This window comes from Malaclemys terrapin, chromosome 1, assembly GCF_027887155.1.
Source record: "Malaclemys terrapin pileata isolate rMalTer1 chromosome 1, rMalTer1.hap1, whole genome shotgun sequence".
Taxonomy (NCBI): Eukaryota; Metazoa; Chordata; order Testudines; family Emydidae; genus Malaclemys; species Malaclemys terrapin.
Window position 1 is genome coordinate 103,465,100 of NC_071505.1, and position 27,221 is coordinate 103,492,320.

General features: G+C 47.8%; 1 protein-coding gene across 3 annotated transcripts in view; it reads right to left on the reverse strand.

Annotated features, from left to right (window-relative positions):
• DENND2A (DENN domain containing 2A) overlaps positions 1-27,221 on the reverse strand; it is a 91,700-nt gene that overhangs the window by 9,210 nt on the left and 55,269 nt on the right. For all 3 annotated transcript variants that reach the window (XM_054033894.1, XM_054033883.1, XM_054033904.1), the window contains exons 6-14: positions 26,536-26,733; positions 23,658-23,751; positions 21,502-21,552; positions 16,462-16,649; positions 14,985-15,094; positions 14,632-14,701; positions 14,165-14,242; positions 13,449-13,589; positions 6,640-6,788 (exon numbers count right to left, since the gene is read on the reverse strand). In XM_054033894.1, the coding sequence (XP_053889869.1) occupies positions 6,640-6,788; positions 13,449-13,589; positions 14,165-14,242; positions 14,632-14,701; positions 14,985-15,094; positions 16,462-16,649; positions 21,502-21,552; positions 23,658-23,751; positions 26,536-26,733 (1,079 nt within the window). The remainder of the gene's footprint in view (positions 1-6,639; positions 6,789-13,448; positions 13,590-14,164; positions 14,243-14,631; positions 14,702-14,984; positions 15,095-16,461; positions 16,650-21,501; positions 21,553-23,657; positions 23,752-26,535; positions 26,734-27,221) is intronic.

Here is a 27,221-nt window from a genome sequence, read left to right on the forward strand (position 1 = left end):
CCAGGGGATAATTGAATTCCGATCCTAGGGCAGAGAGAGGAATCCATTTAACACTTCAGTTTAACATGGGGATAGTGGTACTGCCCTCCTTTGTAAAGCGCTTTGAGATCTACTGATGAAAAGTGCTATATAAGCGCTAGGTTTTTGTTATTGTTTAGGCTTTACCAGTGACTCTAACCGGTGAAGAGAATATACTAGGGAATTACTTCAAGGGACTTCCACATGGAGGGAGTCTCTCTTTATAAAAGAGGCCCAGATTTTCATTTCCTTGCTTAAAGGGACACTGTCAACTTGATTTGTTTCTAACTGACAACTGTAAAAAACAAAAATTGACATTTCTGATGGAGCATCTCCTGGATTTTTAAAAAAGGGCAGAGGGCTCTACTCCCCAGCTGATGTTCAGAAGGGTGCAGGACCTTAACACTAAAGCATATTCCCACCCCCTTCTTGCTCTCTGTGCACATTCCCGCCTACTGCCCCTTCACCTCCACTTGCAATTTGCTTCTGCTCTCACCAGCAAGTCCCCTTTTGCAGGGCCTGCACCAACCACAGTTAGTGATACTGACTCTCCACAGAGTCCTGTCAATTGCACAAGGCAAACAACATGAAAAATAAACCTTCTTCGATTGCATTCATTTACAGCAAACTTGTAACAAGAGTAGGCCTGCCATGTGAACATCAGCCTGACTGTGTCCCTTTACAACTGTCTCCTTTAAGGAGATGTTGCTTTTCCTCACACATTTTGGGGCCAACATTATCCGAGATTGAAAAGCAGGGGTTTCCTCCTCCTCCTTCTTTATTTCCTAGCATATTTTTCACCTCCCCAATTTTATAACCTGCAGCAATACTAGCAGCATTTGTGCAGAAGCACTGTCACCAGTTATCAGTAGCGTTATGGGATTATTCTGAGGATAGCATTGGAGCTCTTTTTTTTTTTTTTGAGTTGGGATGCAGGTGGCAAGAGTAGAGGTTAAATCTTTGTCGTGAAGCAACCTCTGCCTCCTTCATTTTCAGGGCACAGCCAGCAACTCTATCCAGGGATAGGAACTGATGTGAAAGGTTGGCCTTAGTGACTAATGAAACTAATTGGTCTGGTTCGAGACAGCTCTAAGGAAGAACATCGTGCAGCCAAAACATTACTCTACCTGGGGGCTAGTGGGATATTAAAACATTTTGTCCTCTACCAGCATTACAGTGACTCTCCATTCCCTCTTCCCCTGCTTGCAAGTCACAGTGGAATACAGAGGGCATGTGACAGCGGAAGTGGGAGGGAAGATGCCTGGGAGGACAGCTGGTGGAAGTCACAGACTCAGATGCATTGGTTATGACAATTTTTTTTTTTTAGTTGTATGCTGTGACTGTACAGGAAGCAAAGAAGGTTTCCTTCCCTTTTACCATAGCATCTCTGAAATCCTGGTCACCAGAACTCTCCCAGGTTAATCCTGGTCATCTGCTCTCAGTGTGGAACATTTCTCCTGTTGCAGAATTTTCAGTCTACTTTGTGGATCAGATTGCTTAGTTTCAGATCCATCAGCATCCGGGAGTGCGGAGAAGTTGCTTTGGGGAGTAGGGGTGTGGGGAAGAATACAAATGTGGAGTCTCCTCTGCTTGAGTTTCAGCCAATATGGCTTGCTGTCAGGGCCGGCTTTAGCTTTTTTGCTGCCCCAGGCAAAACAAACAAACAAACAAACAAACAAACGGCGGCCGGACTGCGGAAGCAAAAAAAAAAAAAGGCAGCCGCAGGAAGCGTGTGGAGGGCGGTCAAGGGCGGCACCCACCCGCTCCCTCCGCCCGTGGGCAGTCCTCCGCCCATGGGGTGTCTCTCCCGGCCGGGCAGGCGGAGCCCCCGGGGGCTGCAGGAGGTGCTGGCTCAGTCGCTCCTTTAAAGGCGGCTCAGCCGGGCTGGGCTCAGAGCGGCACGGGAGGCGGAGGCCGGTACAGGCGGCGGGAGTGGCGCGTCCCGGGGAGCCTGGCAGCACGGTGAGTGGTGGGGATCGCTAGTTCGTGCCCCTGCAGGGCTGGGCTGGCCACTCCCAAAATTGGCCAGAATGCCGCCCCTTACAATGTGCCGCCCCAGGCACGTGCTTTCTTATCTGGTGCCTGGAGCCGGCCCTGCTCGCATTGGTACTGGATGCATTCAGGGAACTTCAGCCTTTCAACTGCAAAATGGAAGCTTTAGAACGATTAAAATCTAGCAGGAAGACACAGGTCCATTATTTGTGGAGACTGTCAATGCCTCCCTTTGGCGTGGCAGATTAGCGGCATGTCATGTGGAAATGATTTTTAGGCACATACTCTCTAGGCTGGGAATCCTATCAGTTACCATCTGTTCTCTAATCTTCTCCTTCAGGTTGAGGGTAGGGAGAAGAGAGAAAAGCAACTCCAGAGTGCTCAGACAGCCTGAGTCCTGATCAGTCTGATTTTAGACCTAGGTATAGCATGGAGCATGTGCTGCTCTTGTTGGTTTGTCATCTCCTACTGGTGATGATCCAAATCAAGTGTCCATGCTGATTCTTTTAGATCTGCCTTTGATACTATTGACCCCGAAGCGTTGTTGACACAGCTGCAGTCCCCAGCAGGGATCTATAGGACTTGTGACGGGGTAATCTGTCCTTTAAGAGCAGTGGTGCCTAATGGTCAACCCACCCCATCACATGGGTTGGCCCTTTAAGAGGGTGAAAGGCCTGATTATATATACAGGGACTTGGGAGACACGCAGAGAGAGGAAGTGGTCCCGGGAGTAAAAAGCATTTGGGATGAAATCCCATTACTGTTTCTTTAAGAACACAGAGCCAGAAGCCTGGCAGAGAGAGAGGGACAAGGCTCCCCTCTCCCCCAGCCAATTGGGATGAGCTGAAAGAAGGGGAACAGCATAAAAGTTGCCTCCTTTCTCATAGCAGTGTGGACAGTAGGCGACACCAGCAGGGAAAGGCTGGTCCAGCTGGGGGTGAAGCTGGTAAAGGTCCCACAGCTGGCTAATCCATGACTCCGTTCCAGAGAGGACAGCTAAGGAATCCTGCTTAGGGAGGACCACAAAATCTGCCTAACAGAGCCCACCCAGCTCCAGCGAGGAGAGTTGGTGAGGCTCCTAGGTGAGGGGAAAGGGTGGAATTAACTCATACAGCCCAGTTCCCAGGAGGAGAGCTGGGGATTCCAGCTTAAGGAAGGACTGAAAAGGGGTAACCCTGAGAATGAATCAAGAAGGGTTGCTGGACCAGAGGCTGTTTTCAGGCACAGGAATAAAGAGTCTCCTGAAGGAAGGAGCCAGAGATGGCTAGCTGGACTAAGCTCAAGGCAACCAATATCCCTGGGTGTACTTGAGTGAGCTACTTGTGCTTGTGGCTGTCACTAATAAATGAGACCCTTGCAAGGAGGGTGCTCTTTGATTAAAAAGATCCGTCTGACTTGATTATAACCCAGCTGAAGGGACGTGAGATGGGGTGCACCTACGATGCCATGCCTGACCATAAGGGGGTGCACCAGGGTGACCTCCAGGCCCTCACAGGACTTGAGACCAAGATTTTCAAAAATGGGTACCTTAAAGGTAGGCTCCTACATCCGTATTTAGGCTCCTGGATAAATGTTCTGATCTCTAAAGTGCTGAGTTCTCAGCAGCTTCCACTCAGCCCAATGGAACTGCCACATTCTTAGCACTTTGGTGAAATCAGGCCACCTATTTAGGTTCGGCTTAAGGCGTCTGACTCTGAGACATCTGTTTTTGCAAATCTTGGTCTTCAGTGTCCAGGACTGTCACTCTGGCACTTTGATTTGAAAACAAAAACTCACTACAAAGATAGTCTAATCCATTTGTGTCACATAGCAGACCTTAAGTACTGGTGTTTTCCCATGCCCACGTGAAGGCCTGTACAGGCCTGAGCAAAGCTGGGGAAAGATTATCTCAATAGAGCAACAATTTTTGGGGGTAGTCATTTTTTGGGTTGAAAGGGAATGTTTATTCTTGTTGCTATGGCCAGGGGGAATAAAACTAGCAACCAAATTCTCTCTTTGTCCACTGCCAAGCTTTGGATTGACAGATTTTTAAAAAAACATTCAATATTCATTCCAAAGATGGAAAAGACAAAAGCATTTCACTTGCTTTATACCTGTTAGATGTGTTTTTGGCTCGGCTTGAAAACATTTAATAATTCACACAGTACTTGGCAAGAGTCCTTTCCACTTCCTTTCACAGAGACTTCAGATTTTGTAGCAATTAAAACACATAAATAAACTATGTGTGTATCATTTTCACTCTCTCTCTATATATAAATATATACATACATACCCTCACAACAAGTACACATACAGATAAACACAGTGATGACATTCACATGATAAATTAGAGTGGTGTGCGATAAACGCAATTTATCACGCACTTTTCAGCACTTCACCTGCACTCTGACCATTAATTCATCCCTCCTGGACTCCTACTAGCATTCCAAACCCCTGAGCAGCTTCAAACAGCTGTCTTTTCTACTTTTTTTTTAAATCTATTTGCCAGATAAATGTTTGTTTTCTTTTCCCCAAAACGTGCAATTCCCATTCCCAAAGTAAACACTATTTAATACTTGGCAATTTCCTTGTCCCCTGTTCCAGGACGAGTGACGGTCAGCCTTGAATCAGTGATAGATTTGAAGTCCAATATCTCAAAAGCCATCACTGATAGGAATAGGAGCTTTCCATCAATGGATGGAAAAGATTCTCAGCTTCCCATTATGATACACTACAGTGTTGCCAATGCCAAATGTTCCAAAATCATGAGTCAGGTCTCAAAAATCATGAGATTGGCTTTAAAAATCAAGGATTTTTTGTTTTTAATATTACATTTGGGTTATTTTCTTTGACTTTTGGTTTCTGAGCCTTTAAGGTACTCTTCAGTCATGTTTTCAACTCGTTACCACAACTATGTGGGTTAGAAACTTAGTTTAAGCTGATGGTAAAAAAAGCTGAGATTCTCATGAAATAACTGACTCCAGGAGCTGGGGCTCTAAAAGAAATACCAAATATCACAAGATTCACAATAAAATCATGAGTGATGGCAACACGGCACATAGTACTTGATTCTAGCCCTTGTAGATTCATAGATACTAGACCTTAAAACCTTTATGTATAGGAAAGCTATTGTATATAATTTTTAGAGGCTTCTACAGTTTGTAATACTTTCTCTCTTTTTTCCAAGTCCTGGACAGTTGGACTCAGTACTAAGGCACCTGGTTTTACTGTCAGAAGAATACTGATAGAAAACATGTTTGCAATATCAGTAAAACCAGGTGCCTTAGTACTGAGTCCAACTGTCCAGGACTTGGAAAAAGAGAGAAAGACGGCACTCATTGGGGACCATCTGCCTAACAATGTGCTGATTCCAAATTTATACCAATAAAATCCTTGCATGGCATCACATATTCTCACTGGCTATCATCATGTAAAGGTTAATCTATGCCCCTGTCCCTAATGAATCCAGTCATAATGCTGCACTTATCCTATATGGGAGGAAAAACCTCCCAAACAAAACCTTGTCATTATAAAGATTACCAAAATTATTCGTGTAGTTTAGACATGGGAAACATAGGATTGTCTCAGGTTAAGGGCAGCATCAGTGCTTTCATGCCTTGCATATTGATGTACTTTTAAGAGGATATGGAAAAATATCTATGTATGTAACATATCAAGCGAATGTAACCAAATAGATCCTCCCCTTCTTGACCCAAAGCAGCAGTAAAGGAGCAAAAGTGGGGAACTGCAGCCTGTGTGCTACCAGCTGCAGCCTGTATGCACTCAGCCTCCCCATTGGTGTGATGAATTTGTATGAGCTCTGCCCTGGACCCCTGCAGGGCGACTTGTTCCTTTGCTCCCCTATAAAAGGGGCCTCTCCGCTTGCCTTCCCTCCCCCAGTCCCAGAGCTGTAGCCCGGCTGGCTGGGATCTGTGAAAACAGACAGCTTGTGGGTATTGTACGCTGCTGAAACCTGATCGCGCTCATAAGTGTCATTACTCATCTGTAGCTTTTCCGTCACCGAGCTTTGAGAATTCTTCTCTCTGAATCCTCAAGTGCTTAAGAGCTGGATGGCTGCCAGGCACCAGCTGCATAAAATCTTAAAGAGACCTGGACCCCTGTGCTGAACTTGTGGGAGTGAATCAGTTTAAACCCCAAACCTCAAGAACCAATATTAAAAAATTAGTCAATAGAATCTGAGAACCTCAGCGAAAGGGCTAAGAGACACTGAGTTCCCTCTCTCCTCTCCCCCACCCCTACCCCTGGGCTTGGTTCCTGTGGGTGCCTGAGCATGGCTGAGAAGGGAACATTGTTTCCCTCCCAAGCAATAGGTGGGGTTCTGCTTCCTTATTGCAAGGAGCTCTGCCTCGGTGAGATTCTGAGTAAAGGGAACTTGGTTTCCTTTGTGCACCAAAGGAAGCTCAGTTTTTGCAAGTTCCAGAGCTGGGCTGAGGTTTCTCGCAGCATGTCCAGTAGAGGGTGTGTCACCTCGTCAGAGCTCCTGCCCTTTGGGAGCATTGGCTGTACTTGCTGGGAAATAACAGAGAAGAACAAAAGAAGAACACAGAGGGGCCAGTACTCCCTTCTCAGTATCTCCTTAACTAACATTTGGTTTACAAGAACACAAGAGAAAGATGCAAAGGTGGGTACCTGAGTTTGTCTGCTATAAAGATCACTCTTCTCTCCAGAAGCAGGGACGCAAACACTCGGCTCAGGTGCCGGACGCTGAGAGAGGAGAACAGGGACTCAAAATCAACATGCTCAAGTCTCGAGTCCAGAGGCCGCCGCAGCTCAATTACCTGCCAGAAGGAAGCAAAACACAGGTCACGGCCTCAATCAGTGCACTGACAAGCAAGGGGCCAGACTCCCCCAGGACTTTAACCAGGGACTCTCTCAACCAAAAGAAACAGCATTGCTGCTGGAGCTAAAGGAGACTTTATGTTAGTGAGTGGCAAGCCTTGAGATTTAGTCTTTCTACAGGACCCACAAATGAAGGCCTGCAGATGAAGCTGAAGGCCAGCACTGGCTTCCCATCATATTTTCCCCACCCCCTTGAGCAGTGATGGTGAGGAGGTCTGAAGCAGATGGCTATCATAGATGAATAGGTTCTCCCAACATGAGGTTCAGCAGACAGGGCTAATAACAAGTAGAACCTGGAGTTCAGTTTGGGCAAGGGCCTATATTTTAGTAGGCCACAGGAACAGTTCAGATTGCACTCTCTCAGGGGCTCTATCCAGAGTCCATTCCAGGTGATGCAGAAATCCATTGCAGATTTTCCCACTGAATTAGGCACAGGGAGCTCCCTCCCTATGTGTGTGATGCCCAAGCAGACTTTTATACTTAGTCTTGACACAGGGCAGTCCCAGGGAGTGGAATTTTGTTCCCATCAGGAATGGATTCTGGGAAGCACTCTGCAGGGTACAGGAGGAAGGATGGAGGCAGGGGATGATTCTAATTCTTCAGTCAGTTCAAACAGCCAGGATCACTTTCACTATGAGAATCTGGACGGGAAGGAGAGGGGAGCAAGGTCTAACTTGTAGACTATCCACTCTGGTAGCAATTACAACATAGACTACTGCCTTTGCTTCTATCTATGCATACAGTCCTCACCATAGCACTTCACTGCCATTAGTGTATTTCTCCTCAGAACACCCCTGTGAGATAGGGCAGTATTATCATCCCCGTGTTACAGAGGGGGAACTGAGGCACAAAGTGACTTGCCCAAGTTCACATAGGAAGTCTGTGACAGAGCAGGTAGTTCAAGCCAGGTCACCCATGTCCTAGGCCAGTTCCGTAACTGCTAGACCATCTTTCCTCTGGTGCAACCAGCTTCAAAGCACCTTGCCCATTCTTTCACAGTATGTCACATGACCCACCCTCAACTTTGGACCTGGTTCTCAGGTAGGCTAAGGCCCCATGTGCTGTTGTGGCAGCTTAAAGGACCTTAGCAGAAACAGCCCCCTAAGAATAACGTACAGTGAAGCTCTCTGGTGTGGGCAGCAGTCCGAGGGTGTGGTTGGGGCATGCTCCACTACAGATATTCTGTATCGGTTTCCCAGAGACCCTAAGGCCACTTAAATTTACCCTCAGGGCCAAGCCAGGCTCTACCCCACATGGCACTGAATGGGTTAATGTGTGCCTGAATGGCCAATTTACATAGCAGGCTACACCTGGAGGGAGAGCCAGGCTTAACTGATCATGAAGCCCGGGACTGGACAGGAACAGGCTGGCTAACATAAAGAGAGGAAGCTTGTAGCAGAAGGGGGCTAGTAAGCTTTGAAGTGCTCCAATACCTAGGCGATGAAAGCCTGAGTGTAATACTAAAATGACAGAATAGCATACGGAGAAAAGGGGAAATATCTAGGGACTGGAAACGTGCTTAGTGCCTCAATGAAGAAACCCAGCAAGAGGGACTCTAGGCCTGAGGCCTACAGACCAATTGCCCTCACAGCATGTTTAGCCAAAACCATGAAAAGACTGGGGATGGAGAGATGAGTAGCACACTCAGAAGGAAATAGGCTCACAGATGGAACATAATGTGGGTTCAGATAGCAGGGGTGCAACTGACACCAACAGACACAGAAGCACAAAAAAGCTTGAGAAGGAACGAATACATGAGAGTAACCTTCCTGGACATAGAAAAAATCTGTGATAAATGTCTATCAGGGATGGTCTAGACAGTATCTGGTCCTGCCATGCGAGCAGGGGACTGGACTCGATGACCTCTCGAGGTCCCTTCCAGTCCTATAATCTATGAATCTATGAATCTATGTGTTACAGAGAGAGGGACTATTATATAAAGTGGCAACCCTGGGTACTGTAGGAAGAATATACAAACAGACAAGGGATTTCCTACACAAAGAACTACACGGGTCTGGGTAGGGATAGCCTTTTCCACTGTATATTGAACTCTACAGGGGATTGTCATTAGTCCATCCCTTTTTAAAATCATGATAAAAATGACCTTCCAAAGGAAACGAGTGCAGGAATAGGCATCACATGATTTGCTGGTGACCAGGCCATAGGGACCAAAAGCAGAAACCTCGGACATGCCACCAAAGGAATCAGCGATGCACTTTGCGGGAGTACAGAATGGGGAAACAGGTGGGGCTTCAAGTTCTCCACTGACAAAACTAAATGAATGATCTGCACAACATGGTGTGATATCTGATCATAAGCTCACCTGGAGGGACCTGTGATGGAGTGTGCTTCCTCCACTTGCCCTGAAGGGGTTAACATAAGCCAGATGGGCCAATGAACCTATTAGGCTGCAAACTAGGGGACATTTCAGCTGAGAGGAAAGCTAGGGTTACCATTCGTCCGGATTTACCCGGACATGTCCTCCTTTTGTGTGCTAAAAATAGCGTCCGGGGGGAATTTGTAAAGCACTCACAATGTCCGGGATTTCCCCCTCCCCCGGCAGAGCGAGCGGCTGGGAGGGCTGCAGGAAAGTCCCGGGCTGGACTCCGGAGCAGCTTCCTCCTCCCACCCCCCCCTCCCTGCATTCTGAGCCGGCCGGCAGCTCCTCCTCCTGCAGCCCGCTCCGGCAGCCCTGTGCAGGGCCAGGGACCGGGTTTTGTCTTGTGCTGGGGAGCTCAGCCATGTGTCCGGCTGGCACAGAGCCCAACACCCTGTTCTGAGCAGCAGGGTAAGGGGGGGCAGGAGAAGGGACAGGGAGGTTCTGGATGGGGCAGTCAAGAAACGGGGGGGGGGCTTTTGGAGGGGAGTGGAGAAAGTTTTGGGCAGTCAGGGTACAGGTAGGGGGTAGGGTCCTGGGGGGCAGTTGGGGGGGGTCTTAGGAGGGGGCAGTTAGGGGACAAGGAACAGGGAGTCTTAGGTAGGGGGTGGGGTTCTGGAGGGCAGTTAGGAGCAGGGGTCCCAGGAGGGGGCAGTCAGGGGACAAGGAGCGGGGGGTAGGGGGCTGGGAGTTCTGGGGGGGAGCTGTCAGGGGGCAGGAGTGGGGAGAGGGATCGGAGCAGTCAGGGGACAGGGAGCAGAGGGGTTTAGATGGGTTGGGAGTTCTGGGGGGGGCTGTCAGGGGGTGGGGAGTGGTTGGATGGGGCGTGGGAGTCCCAGGGGTCTGTCTGGGGGTGGGGGTGTGGATAAGGGTTGGGGCAGTCAGGGGACAAGAGGCAAGGAGGCTTAGATAGGGAGTGGAGTCCCGGGGGGCAGTTAGGGGCAGGGGTCCCAGGAGGGGGCAGTCAGGGGACAAGGAACGGGGGGAGGGTTGGGGGTTCTGGGGGGGCGGGAAGTGGGAGGGGCAGGGGCGGGGCTAGGGCGGGGCTCCTCCCGTCCTCTTTTTTGCTTGTTGAAATATGGTAACCCTAGGAAAGCCCTAATTAAGGGAAGCTCACCTGTGCAGGAACAGGCCGGGCATCTATAAAACCAGGGAGCTGGTAGCAAAAGGGGGTGCTGCCGGGAAGAGGGCTTCAGTCACTCTTCATGGGACAAGGAAGAGAAAGAGATTTAGACCCCAGAGGAAGGGTTTGCCTAGCAGTCCCAGAGGAAAAGGATTTGGCTAGAAGGGTGGAGAATGAAAGCCTGGGAGAGGCAATGTAGGAAGTAGTCCAAGAGAGAGGTAGGAAGGTTTGGGGTAGTACAGACCTTGGCTGCCAGAGATAGGGCCCCTGGACTGGAACCTCAGGGTGGGCCTGGGTTCCCCTACGAGCCACTGAATTAGTGGCCCAATCTGGGCAGTGATCTTGAGGACCATCTGGGACTATCCATCCAGGGGCCCTATCTCCGTCACTGAGGGAGTTACTGAAGCCAGGGCAGTGGATTTAAGGACTGCCTGGGATGCTGTGGAAGACTGTGATAGAACCACGGAAGGGGAGGACTGTTGTGACTTGGCCAGAGATGCAAGCCATGAAGACGAGGTGCTGCAGCTCCTGAGGAGCAGGAGAAGGGCCTCAGGGCGACAGAGCGAGATGACGGGCAGAGAAACCATAAGAAGAGGCGTCAGGCCGAAAGAGCTAATCCCCAAACCAGCCAGTAGGAGGTGGTCCTAGCAGTAAGTTGTGAACCCCGTGACAGGACCATATCAAAAACATTATAGATAAGTGCAAAGGGAGAATCAACTTAGTAAGAAAACGGTGAACCCTAATCAGACCTATTATGAAGTATGGCTGCTAGGCCTTTAGGTCAGCATTGAAAACAAATCTGAGAAAACTAGACTGTATCCAAGCACAGGCATTGCATATTGCAGGCGGTGCCTTCATTACCTCGCCTCTGTATGTGATGCAGATAGCAGCTGGAGCATGCCTATCACTCTGAGAATGAAGCTCCAAGACTTAGCCTTTAGGGCCAACGTACTAGATAATAGTGAAGATAACACTAAGCTAATATATATTAATTGTTGGGAATTAAGTGGAGAGCAGGTAGGACAAAACTCAAAAATCCTCAGTAAGTAGGGTAAGGAAGTGGATAAATGATCTCTGTGAAAATAAAGGCTTAAAAAAGAGGCCAAAATCTCTAGCACTGGGAAAATACTCCATCTCCGGAGAACCACCTCCTCAAGATAGATATGGAACTATATGATGAACAAAAGGAGAAGAATGATTAATATACAAGATATAGTAAATCAATGTATCTATGATACGTGGGAACACTATTGTCAAATGCATACTGATGGCTCCAGAGGAAGGAATGGGTAGAGTGGGAATAGCTTTCTGGGCACCCACATTCAGACTCAAGAAAGCCATAAGACTCACTAACTTTATCTCCGGCTGAGCTAATAGGGATATTGCTGGCACTAACCTGGGCCCTAGCTTTGCGGCCAGCTGCCATGGCCACCTTGTCTGATTCCTTATCAGGGTTGCAGACACTATATAATGGCAAGTCTGACAGCAGACACATATGTAATGAAATATTACTGCTAACAGCTGAATTGGCACAATTGTATGTGACCATAATAATAGCATGGATCGCGGCACACGTAGGGCTAGCTGGCAATGAACTGGCCGACAAAGAGACAAAAAATGATAGTAAGGCCGAACAAGTTGACCTAGAGATCCCCTTAAGCAAACTGGAATTTAAGCACTTAATCAAAAATGAACTAAGGAAGGAATGGCAAGAACTGTGAGCACATGAAATAAAAGGGAAAAAATTCTGTGAATTATGTCCAATAGTTGAAAATGTTGGTATAGTCCAAGGCCCTGAGATGAACATTCTCAGTCCTGCCATGAGTGCAGGGGACTGTACTAGCTGATCTCTCGAGGTCCCTTCCAGTCCTACGATTCTATGATTCTAAGAGCAAAATGGCTTTATTCAAAATGTTAACAGGTCTTTGTGGATGAAATAGTAACCTATTTCCAATAAACAAACAAAAGGATGGACTATGTGAAACATGTACAGCCCAGCAAATGATGGATCATCTCTCATGGAATTGTAAAAACTGTACCAGTGAAAGGAGATATACTAAGGGTTCTGAGTTTTCCATATAAATAAGGATATTTTCTTTGCCAGTCCTGTCCAGAATACAAGGAAAATGGGGGCCCAATTAAAAAAGCTATTTTGCAATTCTTTAAGAATACTGGGAAAGGTGACAGACTTTAAATCATAACCTACCTCCAAAGCCCAGTGCATGGCAGTAAGACACACAGAATGTGACTCTGCTGTGCCACAAAACCCAAGAAGATGAAGAAGGAGGAGGGGGCTACTGGGAGAGAGTCTGCAGTAACTCTCTGGGACTACAGAATGAAGAGGCTCAAGGAAGAAGCCAAGGAAGTTGGCCCTGCAATCCTCTCCTAAACAGAGAGCTCTGGCAGAAGCCAGAAGAGAGATAAAACAGCCGCTGGGAGTGGAGCAGGCTCCAGTGGTAAGCCCTGATAGAAGGGCAGGATTTGGACTCTACCATGGAAAGAGTCCTAGGAAGTGCTCAGTGGAGGACCAGAGCAGCAGAGAGGGATAAAAGATGAAGCCCAAGGAGGGCAGGAATTGACTTTTTCGTTAGTATACCTTTAGTTTGGAATTTGTATTAGGGGACCCAGAGGAGAACCCTAAGAAATCCTGGCCCCTGAGAAGGCGATAAAGAGAGTGGAACACCCTGAGAGAAGGGTGTGAGGACAACAAGGCCCAGACTTGGGGCTGAAGACCTTGTTAGAAAGGCAGTGGACAGTTTCTTTGTGGACTCTCATATTCCGGAAGGGCAGAGACTTTAAAGTGACCTGGCTAGAGGGCTGAGTCATGGGAAGAGGCAGACCACAGAGAACTAGAGCCATTAGTGGCCCTGAACAGCCCCAGAATACAGGGAGCATGAAGGATTTTTGAAGACACCTGCCTCAGGAACAGAGGAACTGAGAATCAATCCCTTTGACTCTAAACTCGAGCCTCCACTTCACAGGAATTTGCATATTCCCACAGCCCTGCACTACAGGTGTAGGCCTGATTTATTATTCCAACAGGTGCCTGCTGGCCTATCCTATCATCCCATCCTCCTCCAGCTCTGGTGTTGTCCTTACTTCAGTCCCTGAGCCTGGTAGGAAATTCTTGACGGTGATGGTCCGGCCCAGCGCAGGGAAAGGAGCTTCCATGACACTCCTCATGAGAGGCTGCACCAAAGCAGGGGAAATCCCCCGTCTTTTCTCAACCTCGTCCAAGATCTGGAAGAAAGAACATCAAGCCACAGATGTATAAACAGGAGGCAAGAGGGAGACAGAGAATAAAATATAAAAACATTAACATTCCCTCCTTACCCCAGCATGTGTGGAGCCCAAATATGCAGTATCATAATACTATGGAGTGAGCAAGAGAGACTAGAGTAGAAACCTTGGGTGAAATCCTTGCTCCACTGAAGTCAACAGTAAAACCCACTGACTTCAATGGAGCCAGGATTTCATCCTTTCTCTTGGTCATTTTATTAAAGGAACAAGACAATGTTTGCTGATCCATATTTTTATGTAATTTAATTTTTAATAGTCTGTTTGCAAAGTTCACGTAATTAGTGTCTGTTCCCCCTCCCAATGGCATCTTCCAGGTTCTCAAGTCAGGGACAGTACTTGGTCCTGCTAGTGAAGGCATGGGACTGGACTCGATGGCCTTTCAAGGTCCCTTCCAGTTCTATGAGATAGGTAAGTCTGAGCCCTCCACTTTACTGAACCTCATTCTTCTAGCCTTGATTTTGCTTTCAGCTTCATTACTGCCCACAGCGCAGGTTCTCTCCCTCTTTCCCCCTCACCTTAGAGAAGAGGTTGAAGCATCCAAGGCGGCTCACAATGCAGTAAACTTCAGGGAGACGCTTCCCTTTCCCACTGGGCTTTCAAAAGAGAAACACAAACGCACCAAAAAAAGGTAGTTAGTTCAATCTAGACAGAGAGCAAGCGATTGCATTCTCTGTGCTGCTCAGGGCCTGATCGCTCAGGAACTGGCTGGTGAAACAGAAGAAGCTCTCATCGCGAAATCGTGAGAAACGCGAAGAGGGGCTGTATTTTGGAGTGAGGGGATGGGTTCTGAAGAGGGACCTTAAACAGAGCAGCACAGGGAAGCAGAAAGCTGGAGAGTCTCCTCTGCTGTGCCTTTTGCTTCTTCACTGAATAGAACAGCAGAAGTCCCCCACCCCCGTCCAGTTGGTGCCAGAAATACAAACACCACAGAGGAGGGTTTCCCCTTCGGACCCTTTTAGGTAACAGAATAATGAATAGTTACCAGTAGCCTTCTGCAATATCCAAACCGTCTACTCCCATCCTCACCAGTCAGGACAAAGGAGAAGGTCTCACTGCAGAACGGAGAACAGAGACCAGAAGAAGAAAAAAACCTGTCACATTAGGAAACACCACCGTACACACACCGACTCCACCGCCCAGAGAACACTTTACTCCTTTCATATTTCCACCTTTCCCCTCTCACGCTGTCAGTTCTGTTCCCTTCTGGACTCTCCAGGAGTGTCTCTGCCCCCACTGGGTTTCTCTCTCTTTGCCTTAACAGCTCCCATGGCTAAGTGAGTTGTACGTACAAACCCAGTTCTCATGGGGGGGGGGGGAGAGGAAAACACTGCCTACCTGGCAAATTGGTAGATGGGCGCCCAGTCTTTAGCATCGGGGAAGCAAAACTGGGGAATGGCTTTCAACTGATCCTCTGCCTCTCGCATGAATTTGAAGGAACGCTCGAGCTAGTGGAGAAAAGAAGGAGGGAATGTTTTCAATTAGTCACGTGGGGATGGAACGGCTTCAAATATTTGTCCTGTGATAAATGAAGAGGTGATGACAGAGACTAAGCTTCTGCCTGGAAGATATTAAAATTGCTGCTCTACTAGCTCACCTGACCTTCGAATTTTTTAAAGTAATTCCCCTCACACACTCCCCACCAACAGGGCCGGCTCCAGGCACCAGCTGACCAAGCACGTGCTTGGGGCGGCACCTTGGGGCAGGGCGGTGCTCGATTTTTTTTTTTTTTTTTTTGGATTTGGCGGTGCGGCGCTCGAGGGGGGGCGGGGGCTTCAGGTGGCGTGGTGCTCAGGGGGACGGAGCTTCGGGCGTCGCGGCACTCGGAGGGGGGAGGGGGCTTCGGGCGGCACAGTGCTCAAGGGGGGGCGGGGGCTTCGGGCGGCGTGGTGCTCGGAAGGGGGGACGGGGCTTCGGGCGGTGCTCGGGGGGGTGGGGCTTCGGGCGGCATGGTGCTTGGGGGGCGGGGGCTTCGGGGGGCGGGGGCTGGCACGGTGCGGCGCTCGGAGGGAGGGCGGGGGCTTCGGGCGGCGCGGCACTTGGAGGGGGGCGGGGCTTCGGATGGCATAGTGCTGGGGGGGTGGGGATTTCGGCGGCACTCACGGGGGGGTGGTACGGCAGGGCAGCGCTCTTCTTTTTTGCCTGGGGCGGCAAAAAAGTTAGAGCCGGCCCTGCCCACCAAACCCTACTTTTTCATGTGTTTGTCCCTGCTGGGTCTCACTTCTATCCTGTGATATAGCTAAGAGCTCGGTAAAGGGAGGAGGCTATCTGTGCGGGGACGTGAGTGCAGAATAAAGCTTGCAGCAAACTCTTGTTACACCATATTGGAAAATGCACTGCCACATGTTTTCATTTGGTCCTGTTTCTCATGCCAAGAGAGACCTGTTGGTAATAGCTTTGCTCTCCCTGCAATGACAGTTTTCTGCACCCTGAGAATCACAGTCGCTGGTCTCCCCTAGCAGTACCAAGTTGCTTCCCTTTTATTGAGATAAGTGGTGGAAGAATTTTGTACAAACTTTCTCCCAGGGCAGTGAAGGATCTAAGTAGCTGCTCCATCTGCATTCGAGAACATCATGAAGTTCACGGAGGGCAGGACAACCTCCAAATTCTCTGTCCTATTAAACAATGGCACAGCAGGGGATTATTCTGTATTACATTATGGGCTAACATGAGAGCTCTAACTTCCCCTGAGAGTCTCCTGTTTAAACATGTGTCCTGCAGTACGCTAGCCAGGAGGGCAATGGGTTCCAGATGCGGATGTAGAACCTAAATGATGAAACTGCTACACCAGTAGGCCTTTGCCCATGCACCGAACCTTTAATGGAAACTGCTGGGTGACTTCAGGCACATATGCAGCCCCAGCCTGTTTCTTGTGCAGTGATACCACAACGAAGTACTCAAACAGCTGCCTCTCTTGGTACTCGATCAAGTCCCGCTCCAAGGTTTGGTACCGTGGGGCTTGCTTCAGGCGGGACTTCACATGTACCAGCCGTTGGCTGTGAGCTACAAAGAGAGAGAGAGAGAGAGAGAGAGAGAGAGTCATTTGATACTGGAATTTGGATAGAGCTCCCGCCATGCTTTGGAATGACCTATTGTGAGCTCATCGTGACTGTAGTGTGTTTCCTTTCCCAAGGGCTGAGTGAGAGGCAGAAACATTTGGAAGTTGTGCTATCCAGCTTCCAAGGAAAAGCTGTAATGGCTGAGACAGTATGTAATCCGAACAGAGTTTCAACACAGGTGTGTAGCACTGGCCAAAAGCACACAGGAAGAGGGGACAAGAGTGTAGGTGCCCAAATTGCAACCTATGGGGTCTAGGTGGAGCAGTGATTTATTTAATAGGTAGGCTTTTCAGCCGGGGAGACCCAAATTGAAATCCAGGTGGGGTAGCAAGTGAAAGAGAGAGTTCCTGGGGGCATCCTCGTCATTATTCATCTCCATGTCAAAGCCAGCACATGTGACTGATGGATAGAGGTTGCTGGCAGCACTTGAAGCCCAGAACTAGAGTAGCTGGGGATACTGTAGGTCAGAACACAGTCAGGCTGAGTAATGTCATGGCCCCAGGGCTGTAATGGCGTGATGAGGGAAGCTGTAGGCCAGGAATGAAATGCATCGGCAGAAGGATGAGTGAAAAAGGTTGCCTGATGCCAGCCCATACTATGCCTGAAGCTAATCAGAGCTCAAATTACTTTTATTTTTTAAAACAAGGGCCAAGTTCACCCAAAGATACTGGGAAAAGAACAAAACTGATCAGCAGCCTGAGACTATCACAATGTACAAACTATGGGACAATAAACACTCCAGTCGGGAAAGTAATGAAAGGCCACCCAGTGGGGAGAGGCCAGACAAGATTCCTTTGGAACATTTTCCCCTGTAGTTTTATAGTTAGGTTCAAAGTAAATCTCCAAAAGTGCCCCCATCCTCCCATAAAAATAAAGTGGTAACGAACTGCAAGACAAGACTGCAGAATACTTCACAGCCAGGCACCAGATGCCCCCAAGTTTGACAGGGGCAATCCATGATGGTGTACTGGAACTGATCAGCACCAAATAAAGTGAATGCAAACAAGAGCTCTGCCCAAGAAGAGGCAGCCCCTTGGAGACTTATATGAATGCCTTGGGCCAGATCTTTGGCCCTTCATTAGGTTGCTTTGTGCTGCTCATGGGTTCCAGCTGAATACAACTGACAGCAGCCCTATGGCTGCTCTAAGTTACACCAGGAGTGAAACAATGCCTGGTCAGGATATAAGGGGACTGGAAATACAGCTTACAATCATCCTTTATCCCCACCCCACCTGCACCAGTCAGGGCCTGGCTATAGGTGGGGTTAAGGCCCTTTATTGTCTAAGGCAGGATTTTCAAAAACATTCAGTGCTGGCCTAAATCTGCTCCCTCTGAAGCTAATGGGAGTTTTACTACTGTCTTCAATAGGAGCAAAGTAGGCTGAGTACTTCTGAAAATGCCACCCCTGCCCCCAAGGATGCATCATGTACACTGTACCCTTCTTTTGGTGGCATGTCGTGTACATACGTGTGTAGTCTCCCTAGCACAGGTATAAACAGAAGGATGAAATGATGAGCCACGGCTTAGGGGAGTAGGTACAGACATGCCTGAAGGCTGTGGGAACATACACTACATGCCTCTCCACTCGCTCAAGCAGTGCCTCCCCATCTACACTGCTATTTTTAGCAGTATAGTGCCCCGCTGCCTCCTGGCTGCTGGGGAAAGGCTCTGGCAGGGGGGAGGCAGTAGGGAAAGGCTGCTGCCTGCCCCCCTTCCAGAGTCTTTCCTTGCTGCAGCTAAAGACTCCGTCAGCAGGGAAAGGCTCTATCAGCCTCCCATTGCTGGAGCCTTTCCCTGCAGCAGGGAAAGACTCCAGAAGCGGGGAAAGGTTCTGGCAGGGAGAAGGCAGCACGGAAAACCTGAGCCTCTGCCAGAGAGTCTCTCACTGCCATGCGTCACTACACGCCGCAGTGTGGACACAGTGTGCTTTTCACTGCCGCCTGTAGCTACACGTACACTACATGCTGCCCGCGGTCGTGTGCAATGCAGGCGCAGCCTATACATCAAATTCTGCCTTGGCTTACGTCTTGTGCAACCCTATTAAAGCTAATGGGATTGCACTGTTGTTGTCATGGCAGAGTCTGGCTTCAGAGCGTTCTCCCTTCCCTTATGGACAGCACTTAAGATACTGTCTCAAACGGAAAGCCCCAAACATAAAACATTTCAATTACAAAACGGGCCCATTTTCCTAGTATTTAAAACAGTGACACCATACTGTTTGGGTCAGGGGAATAAGTGCACGGGGAACACATCTCAGCAACACATCGTGGCTCCAGAGTTCTGATTCACACCTTTATAGAGACAGGTGTTATCTGCACAATCAGATTCAGAGCCATGTTTGGATTCTGAGACCCTCGGAGTTTGGTGCTCTTTGGATCTGAGGTTTTGGTTCGGCTGTGAGTTAGTTTCCCACACCTGAAAAAGAGCTCTGAGTAAGCTCGAAAACGTGTCTCTCTCTCCGACAGAAGTTGGTCCAACAAAAGATATTACCTCACCCACCTTGCCTCTCCACACTAACCGGCTCCTACTCATGGGAGAGCAAAATCCTCCCTTCTGGATTTTTAAAACAGGCAGGTTCCATCTCCAAAGAGATGCACTTTCCATGAATAGAAAAAGCAAACTAGCAATGGAAGCAAAAGCTGGTGAAACAAGGAGAAGAAAGCCCCGAAATCTGCTCTTGTTGAACACATGGAATGCCCACACGCATGTGTAGAATTACAATCTTTTTCAGCACATGAACACATGGGAACACAGAGGCTGTGTAGTTTTTACCACTCTAGCACTGTGGTACAGTGGTAACACACTAACGTTTTTTACTGGAAGATTTTGGTGTAGTGATTGGGCAATGGCTATATGGTATTTCAGTAGAATTGTTCCCACATTGCCTTGGAATGTATGGGCCAAAGAGGTGGTGTTTGGACCCTGATCTGGATTAAGTGTAGGTTTGAGGCCCAATCAGGGCTCTAACTCATGTTCAAACGGAAGGCTCATGAGCTGTCCTCACTAGATTTCAGCTAACTGCAAAGTGGATGACAGGCCTGTGATAAGCGGTCAGGTGCTAGGACCCTGCACGGAGATACAGGCCTATTGAGGTGATTCACCCTGGCAGCCAGACCAGACAGTTCATATTAACTCCAGTCCAGGATTAGAAAAGGGCTCTATGAGGCTCATCGAGTGTCTCTCTGGGTATGTCTGCACTGCAATTAAAAACCCGCATCTGGCCTGTGCCAGCTGACTTGGATTTGTGGGGCTTGGGCTAACGGGCTGTTTAACTGTGGCGTAGACACTTGGCCTCAGGCTGGAGCTGGAGCCTGGGCTCTAGGACGCTGCAAGCTGGGAGGGCTGCAGACTGAGCGTGAACATCTACACTTCAATTTAAAAGCCCCTTAGCCCAATCCCCGTGAGCCCAAGTCAGCTGACATGGGCCAGCTGCAGGTGTCTAATTGCAGTGTAGACATACCTTCTGATGCAGAGATAAGTTGAGTCAGGGATGGGGCCGGCTCCAAGCACCAGCCGAGCAAGCTCGTGCGTGGGGCGGCAGATTCTAAGGGGCGGCATTCTGTCCAATCTTAGGGCGGCATGGCTGCCCTGTTTTTTTTTTTTTTTTGCTTTGCCTCCGGGTCCGGCCGCCCTGCGCCCAGGGGTTTTGTTTTGTTTTTGCTTTGCCTCTGGGTCCAGCCGCCCTGCGCCCAGGGGTTTTGGTTTTTTTTGGCTTTGCCTCTGGGTCCAGCCGCCCTGCGCCCAGGGGTTTTGGTTTTTTTTGGCTTTGCCTCCGGGTCCGGCCGCCCTGTACCCTGTTTTTTTTTGTTTTGTTTTTTTGCTTGGGGCGGCAAAAAAGTCAGGGCCGGCCCTGGTCAGGGACACAAGGGTCCTGCAGGGAAAAACCCTGCTAACAGCTAAATTCAGGAGGATGCTCAGGGTGATGTTTATGTTTGTTTTAATTTTTCTATTAAGGCAACCCCCCAAAAGGGATAAGGTTAGGTCATCTCCAGTACTAGTGCACTGTGTGAGAAGCAGAGTGGGAATGCCACCTGCTTACCCCTGCCCTGCACCAGGATCTGACCTGTTCCCCAAACCACAGGGCTAGGGTTGTATCTCTGCACAGGAATCTGAAAACCCTTATAGTTGGAGGAGTTTTGATTTCAAATGCCAGTTTCGGCTGGTTTCTAATTACAGCTATAAATCCAGACATAATCATAGTGTCACTAGTACAGTGCTGGAGTGATAACCAGGGTAGGGAATTCAAGGAGATTCTGCAGGAATCCCGTGGAGGCTGATTCGACACATAGTTCCTCTAGGGCTGAGCAAACAGTCTCACGTAGGCACAGGAGTTTCACAGGAGAGCGTGTAGTGCAGCGCAATCTCTCCACTGAGTTGTGTTCCTAGCTGCAATAGTTTGCTCCTCAAGTGAGGACTTTAGACTATGCTCATGCTGTCACTTTGCAATGCTGCCTCTGGCAGCCTTCTTCACACATTTGTGACCCTTTACTTATCGAAACCTCTTCTGAACTGCCTCAGTGTCCAAGCCAACTCCCATGACAGTCCGTTTAGAAACTCCCATTCACTTCTGTGGAAGTTGGAACGGGCTCTCGGTTTGTTTTGGGCTCTCATGTGTCTCAAACTGAGCTTCTCCTGCGGTTCTGTGGCCTCTGACTTCTCTCTTTTCTGAGTGGAAATGAGTCTCTTCTCTAAGTGCCTCAAAGAGAAGAGGAAAGAGCTAATACACCCCTGGAAATCAAGTGTGAGTTTGTGAGTTACCATCTCCCATGTGTGTGCGGAGGGCAAACTTTTCTTACCTTTCAGTTTCTCTTCAGTGTCACTGTCCGATTCACTGTTCTCATCTGTAACTACCAGGAAACATGAAATAAAGACAGTCTAAAAATAGTGCACTTCTTATGGATGGCAGAATAAAACCAGGCTTAACCACTTCAGGGGGCAGAATGTATCGCATACAAGGGCTCTTTCTTCCCAGGGTACCCACGACAATGGAGCCTTAGCTCACCATTCTTGATACCTTCCTCTCCATTAGAGGACATTCAGAAAAGAGCAACAAAAGCAATTATGTGTATAGAGCAAAAGGAAAAATCCAGAAAGCTTCAATTGACATTCAGTTGGTTGTATGGATGTAACCAATGGGGGGGAGGGATAGCTCAGTGGTTTGAGCATTGGCCTGCTAAACCCAGGGTTGTGAGTTGAAGGGGCCATTTAAGGATCTGGGGCAAAAATCTGTCGGGGGATTGGTCCTGCTTTGAACAGGGAGTTGGACTAGATGACTTCCTCAGGTCCCTTCTAACCCTGATATTCTATTATTCTAGCACAAAATTTGGATCTCACATGCTTATCTTGGCTACACAATAACTTGAGGGACAGAGGGAGCACAGTTAATTGCCATTCTGGATCAGACGCATGGTCTGCCTAGTCCAGTATCCTGCCTCAGACAGTGTCCAGAACCAGATGCATTAGAGAAAGGTGCAAGAAACCCCCAGAGTAGGCCAAGGTGGAGTAATCTGCCCCCATTAAGGTCTCTTTCTAATCCCTAAAAGAGATTGTTTTAAAACCCAAAACACAAGCTTTGTATATATATATATATATATATCATGACAAACATCTACAAGCATCTGTGAGAAAGAAACACCAAGAAGGGGAGGAATTGTTCAGTGCAACCCATGAGGTTACCATTAGGAGTAATGGACTAAAACTGAGTCGTGGGGATATGTCCTTACAGTAAGAGCTCCTAGGCTATGTCTACACTGCACTTTCCTCAGTAAAATTTTGTCAGTTGGGGTATGAAAAAAACACACCTCTGGCTGACAAAAGTTTTATCGACAAAAAGTGCCAGTGTGGCTAGCACTATGTTGGTGGGAGATGCTCTCCTGCCGACAAAGCTACTGCCCTTGTTGGGGCTGGTTTTATTTTGTTGGCAGAAAAGCTCTCTCCTGCTGACAAAGAGGGGCTACACGGGAGACCTTACAGTGGCACTGCTGTATTGGCACAGCTGTGCCACTGTAGGATGTACAGTGTAGACAGTGTAGGGCGTGCAATGTAGACATAGCCTTAGATAATGGATTAGCCTTTAGCTTCATAAAAAGGGCCCTACCAAATTCACAGCCATGAAAAACGCATCACGGACCATGAAATCTGGTCTCCCACACCCCTCCGTGAAATCTGGTCTTTTGTGTGCTTTTACCCTATACTACACAGATTTCATGGGGGGAGACCAGCATTTCTCAAATTGGGGGTCCTGACACCAAAAGGAGTTTCAGGAGGGTCGCAAGGTTATTTTAGGGGGGATCACAGTATTGCCGCTCTTACTTATGCGCGGCCTTCAGATTGGGCGGCCGGAGAGTGGCAGCTGTTGGCTGGGCGACCAGCTCTGAAGGCAGCTCCCTGCCAGCAGCAGCACAGAAGTAAGGGTGGCAATAACATACCATGTCATCCTTACTTCTGCGCTGCTGCCTTCAGAGCTGGGTGGCCAGAGAGTGTTGGCTGCTGACCGAGGGCCCAGCTCTTCAGGCAGCGGCGCAGAAATAAGGGTGGCAATACCATACCAGGCCATCCTTACTTCTGCGCTGCTGCTGGCAGTGGCTCTGCCTTCAGAGCTGGACTCCCGGCCAGCAGCCACAGCTCTCCAGCTGCCCAGCTCTGAAGGCAGCGCTGCCACCAGCAGCAGCAGTAAAGGTAGCAGTACTGCAACCTCCACAATTACAGCACCGTGAAATTTCAGATTTAAATAGCTGGAATAATAAAATTTATTATTTTTAAATTCTTATGATAGTTAGATTGACCAAAATGGACCGTGAATTTAGTAGGGCCCTTTCATAAAGGAAGCCCCAGCCAGTCCTTTTACACTGAACCAGACAAAGTGTTAGAAAACACACTGTACATCACAGTAAAAAATTCAAGCCAGGTAGAAACTCTCAAAAAGACTCAGCTTTGGTCAATGTTCATTTACCTTTCCCTGAATTGCTCTCCGTAGACTGGGACAGCCTCTTGACGCGCTTCTTCCCCCTTCGGGCTTCATAAATGACGTTGATTTTCAATACCAGCTGCTCAGCAAGCCAGAGACAGAAAACAGAGTTAGTGCCCTTTCCCCAATAAGGGAGATGTAAATGTTATTGTTCCGAAGGGAATTTTCAGTTTCCTAATCCTGGTCAACAACCTTCCCATCACTAGACCCTGTCTACCCTTTGTTGACAATGAGTCCCTCTGGGCCATGCCCTGGACCAGCCCTCCCCACTCCAGTGGATTCGAGAACAACAGATTACCAGTAAAGATTGGGGTTAAACTGTTCTCAACACCTCTTACAGAAAGCATGTTAGAGACCTATTGAGGATTTGAAAACCTACTTAGGTTACTGAGAACCTTATTTAAAAAAATGCTTTAGACACTTTATACATTTTCCACATGGGGGGAAATCAGTGCTAACTGAAGCCACTGTTAAAATGAGCTTTTAAAAAAAGTCTTTTAGTACAGTCCCTTTTGTAGACTAATCAGGGCTGTAGATTCAAGGGGTCCGCTCATCATCCTTCTTTGCACTGCAGGCAGCGAGTGACTCTCACAGGGCAAATGGGGGTTCCCCTTGTGTAGGGAAATCCCCACGTAGTTTGAAGTCAGTATAGCCAGTTCAAGGCCAGGTGGCTCGTGGCCGTCAGTTGGGCCAGTTGGTGTCCTGGGAGTAGGATGAATGGGGCATGATCAGATCTTGCTGTCATCTAAGGCCAGTGGCTCCTAGGATATATAGAGCATCTGAGGCTGATCTACCTTGGCCCGAAGCATTCCCTGGGTATGGGATGGCAACAAGGTGGCAGAATGCAACTTACACACAGGTCGACCTGAAGATCCAGCTCCGAGAGTGTTAAAAAACAATTTCAAATGAATCCCGTCCCATCCAGCCCAGCGGCACAGCTCAATTATTGATATTTTTAAATATGAAATGGATGCCCAGCATGACACAACTCATCGTGCAGATGGGATCTTGGGGGAGGCAAAAGAAGGGGCCACAAGAAGCAGAAAGGCTTTATGTTAACAGTTTGGCTTTGTTACTACGCTAGTACATACACACCTATGAGCGACCCTGGAGAACAACCATCGTGTAATCGACAATGATAAAGAGGTGCTGGACTTACTGACTTAGTACAAATTTGGTCAGAAATGCTTTAAACAAAAGCCTTTAGGAGAGATTATTTATTTCACATCTCGAGCTGTCTGTCCTGGTTCTCATGTTGGTACCAACATCAATGTATATAGTAAATCTTATTCCCGGGCACACAGCACTACACTCACCAATAAGTTCACACCCCTTAACTTCCCCATCCATGGCACTTAATGTGAACTTGTGTACACACATGCACATCCTGAAACGTGAATGCTCTCTCTCTCGCTCGCTCTCTCTCTCTCTCTCTCACACACACAAGCACACTAAGTAGACACATGGGAAAAATCTGCATCTCTTTTTAGGCATGAACACAAACATTGTGAAGACACAATATGTACAACACAGGCATGCACAATTAGATTTGTACACATGAGAACACATGATCAGAAGACATAAATACACACAAGCACACATTTTCCCAAAGGAAGACTGTCTGCTCAGAGACACAGTTGCAGCCTAGCACTGCTAACCTTTGCCAGAGCCTTGCTAAGAGCAGGAAAAATAACCATGTTTTGAAAGCATTCAATACGTGGTCCACAGCCTCACTTGAATTGAACCCAACTACTCCCCGATCTAAATCTAAAATAGTGTCATGATATATGAAATCACAGTCAATCTTATACAGGAAGTGTTATTAAAGAAAATATCTATAACTACAGACAAACAAACAAGGTTCTACGCAGCTTGAGTTCCAGCTTTGTCTCCTTTGTTTACGTGGGATCATACCCCTGCTTGGAACTCTTACAGCACATTGAGACATCTAGTGAATAATATCTTGAAAGAAAATATATATCATCACCAGGTAACAACTATTGGACACATGGCCCTTCATTGGATCCACTGCTCTCCATGTCCTTCAGTAAACATGGTTGGAAACCAAGATGTATTCTTTGCAAAAAATTGATCAATTTTCTATCACCATTTGAATTTCATTAAAAAAATCTAGTTGAAATTTCTAATTCTGATTTTTTTTTTACTTGTTTTATCCCTCACAATAGTGTGGGACATGTCAGAGAGAAAAATACATTCTTTAGACCAGTGGCTCTCAACCTTTCCAGACTACTGTATTCTTTTCAGGAGTCTGATTTGTCTTGTGTACCTCAAGTTTCACGACACTTAACTACTTGCATACAAAATCAGACATAAAAATACAAAAGTGTCACAGCACACTATTATGGAAAAATTACTTGCTTTCTGATTTTTGCCATATAATTATAAAATAAATCAACTAGAATATAAATATTGTATTTCCATTTCAGTGTATAGTATGTAAAGCTGTATAAAGTCATTGTCGGTATGAAATTTTAGTTTGTACTGACTTCACTAGTGCTTTTTATGTACCTGTTGTAAAACTAGACCAATATCTAGAGGAATTGGTGTACCCCCTGGAATACCTCTGTGGGCCCCCAGAGATACATGTACTCCTGGTTGAGAATCACTGCTTTAGACCTTGCAGAGATCTTTGGACCCCTTTTTTCCCCATGAGAAAAAAGGTGGGTGGGATGTAGAAAATGTTTAGTACTAACTGTGAAAGGTTAACGGAAATCAAGTCATAGCCCAGAACTCTTCCTAAATTTTATGGGATGACATTGGAAATTGCACCAAAAATTTGTCCTTATCAATGTAACAACACATGAGAAGCCAGGATAAGGGGGGGAAAAAATCCTGAAGTTACCTTGGGAATCTTCCTTCTCCTCTTGCCATTCTGAGAATCTCCCAGGGAGAAGAAGGTATCATCTGGACTGCTGGGGGTAGAGGGAGGGCTGATTTTGGAAGGGGACCCAGTACCGTCACGACTCAGTTTCCGTATGTCCAGCAGTTTGAAACTCCGCCGCTCTGAGTTTTGTCGAAAGAAAATGGGTTTGGAAAGCAACTGGGGATGGAGACAGAACGGAGGAGAGGAAATAAATTAACACAGCACTCTCTATCTCACTATACGTCTCAAGGAAACATTGTGACAGCACTAATTTCAATTAGGTGAGCTGGAGCACATGGCTAGCACACAGGCAGATGTGGCTTACCAGTATGCTTGGCAGATTCTCACAGGCCAAGAACTTTGCATGGCTGTCACAGTTTTCACTACTGTGCAAGACAATTAAAGACAATATTGTGCCAGACAATTAAAGACAATATTCCAGAGAAAGGTGCAAGAAACCCCATCATGGACAGCAATGGAAGTTAGTTTCTTCCTAACCCCATCAGTAAATGGTTGGTTAAGTCCAGTCGTAGCCCAACAGGCTGATATATTATAGTATCAATGTTCAGATTCTAAATTCCCCAGACCAAAGGAGCTGGGAGTAGTGCCAAAGCAGCATACTCAGGGGGAGGGAGTGCCTCATATATCCTAGGGAGCAACTCCTG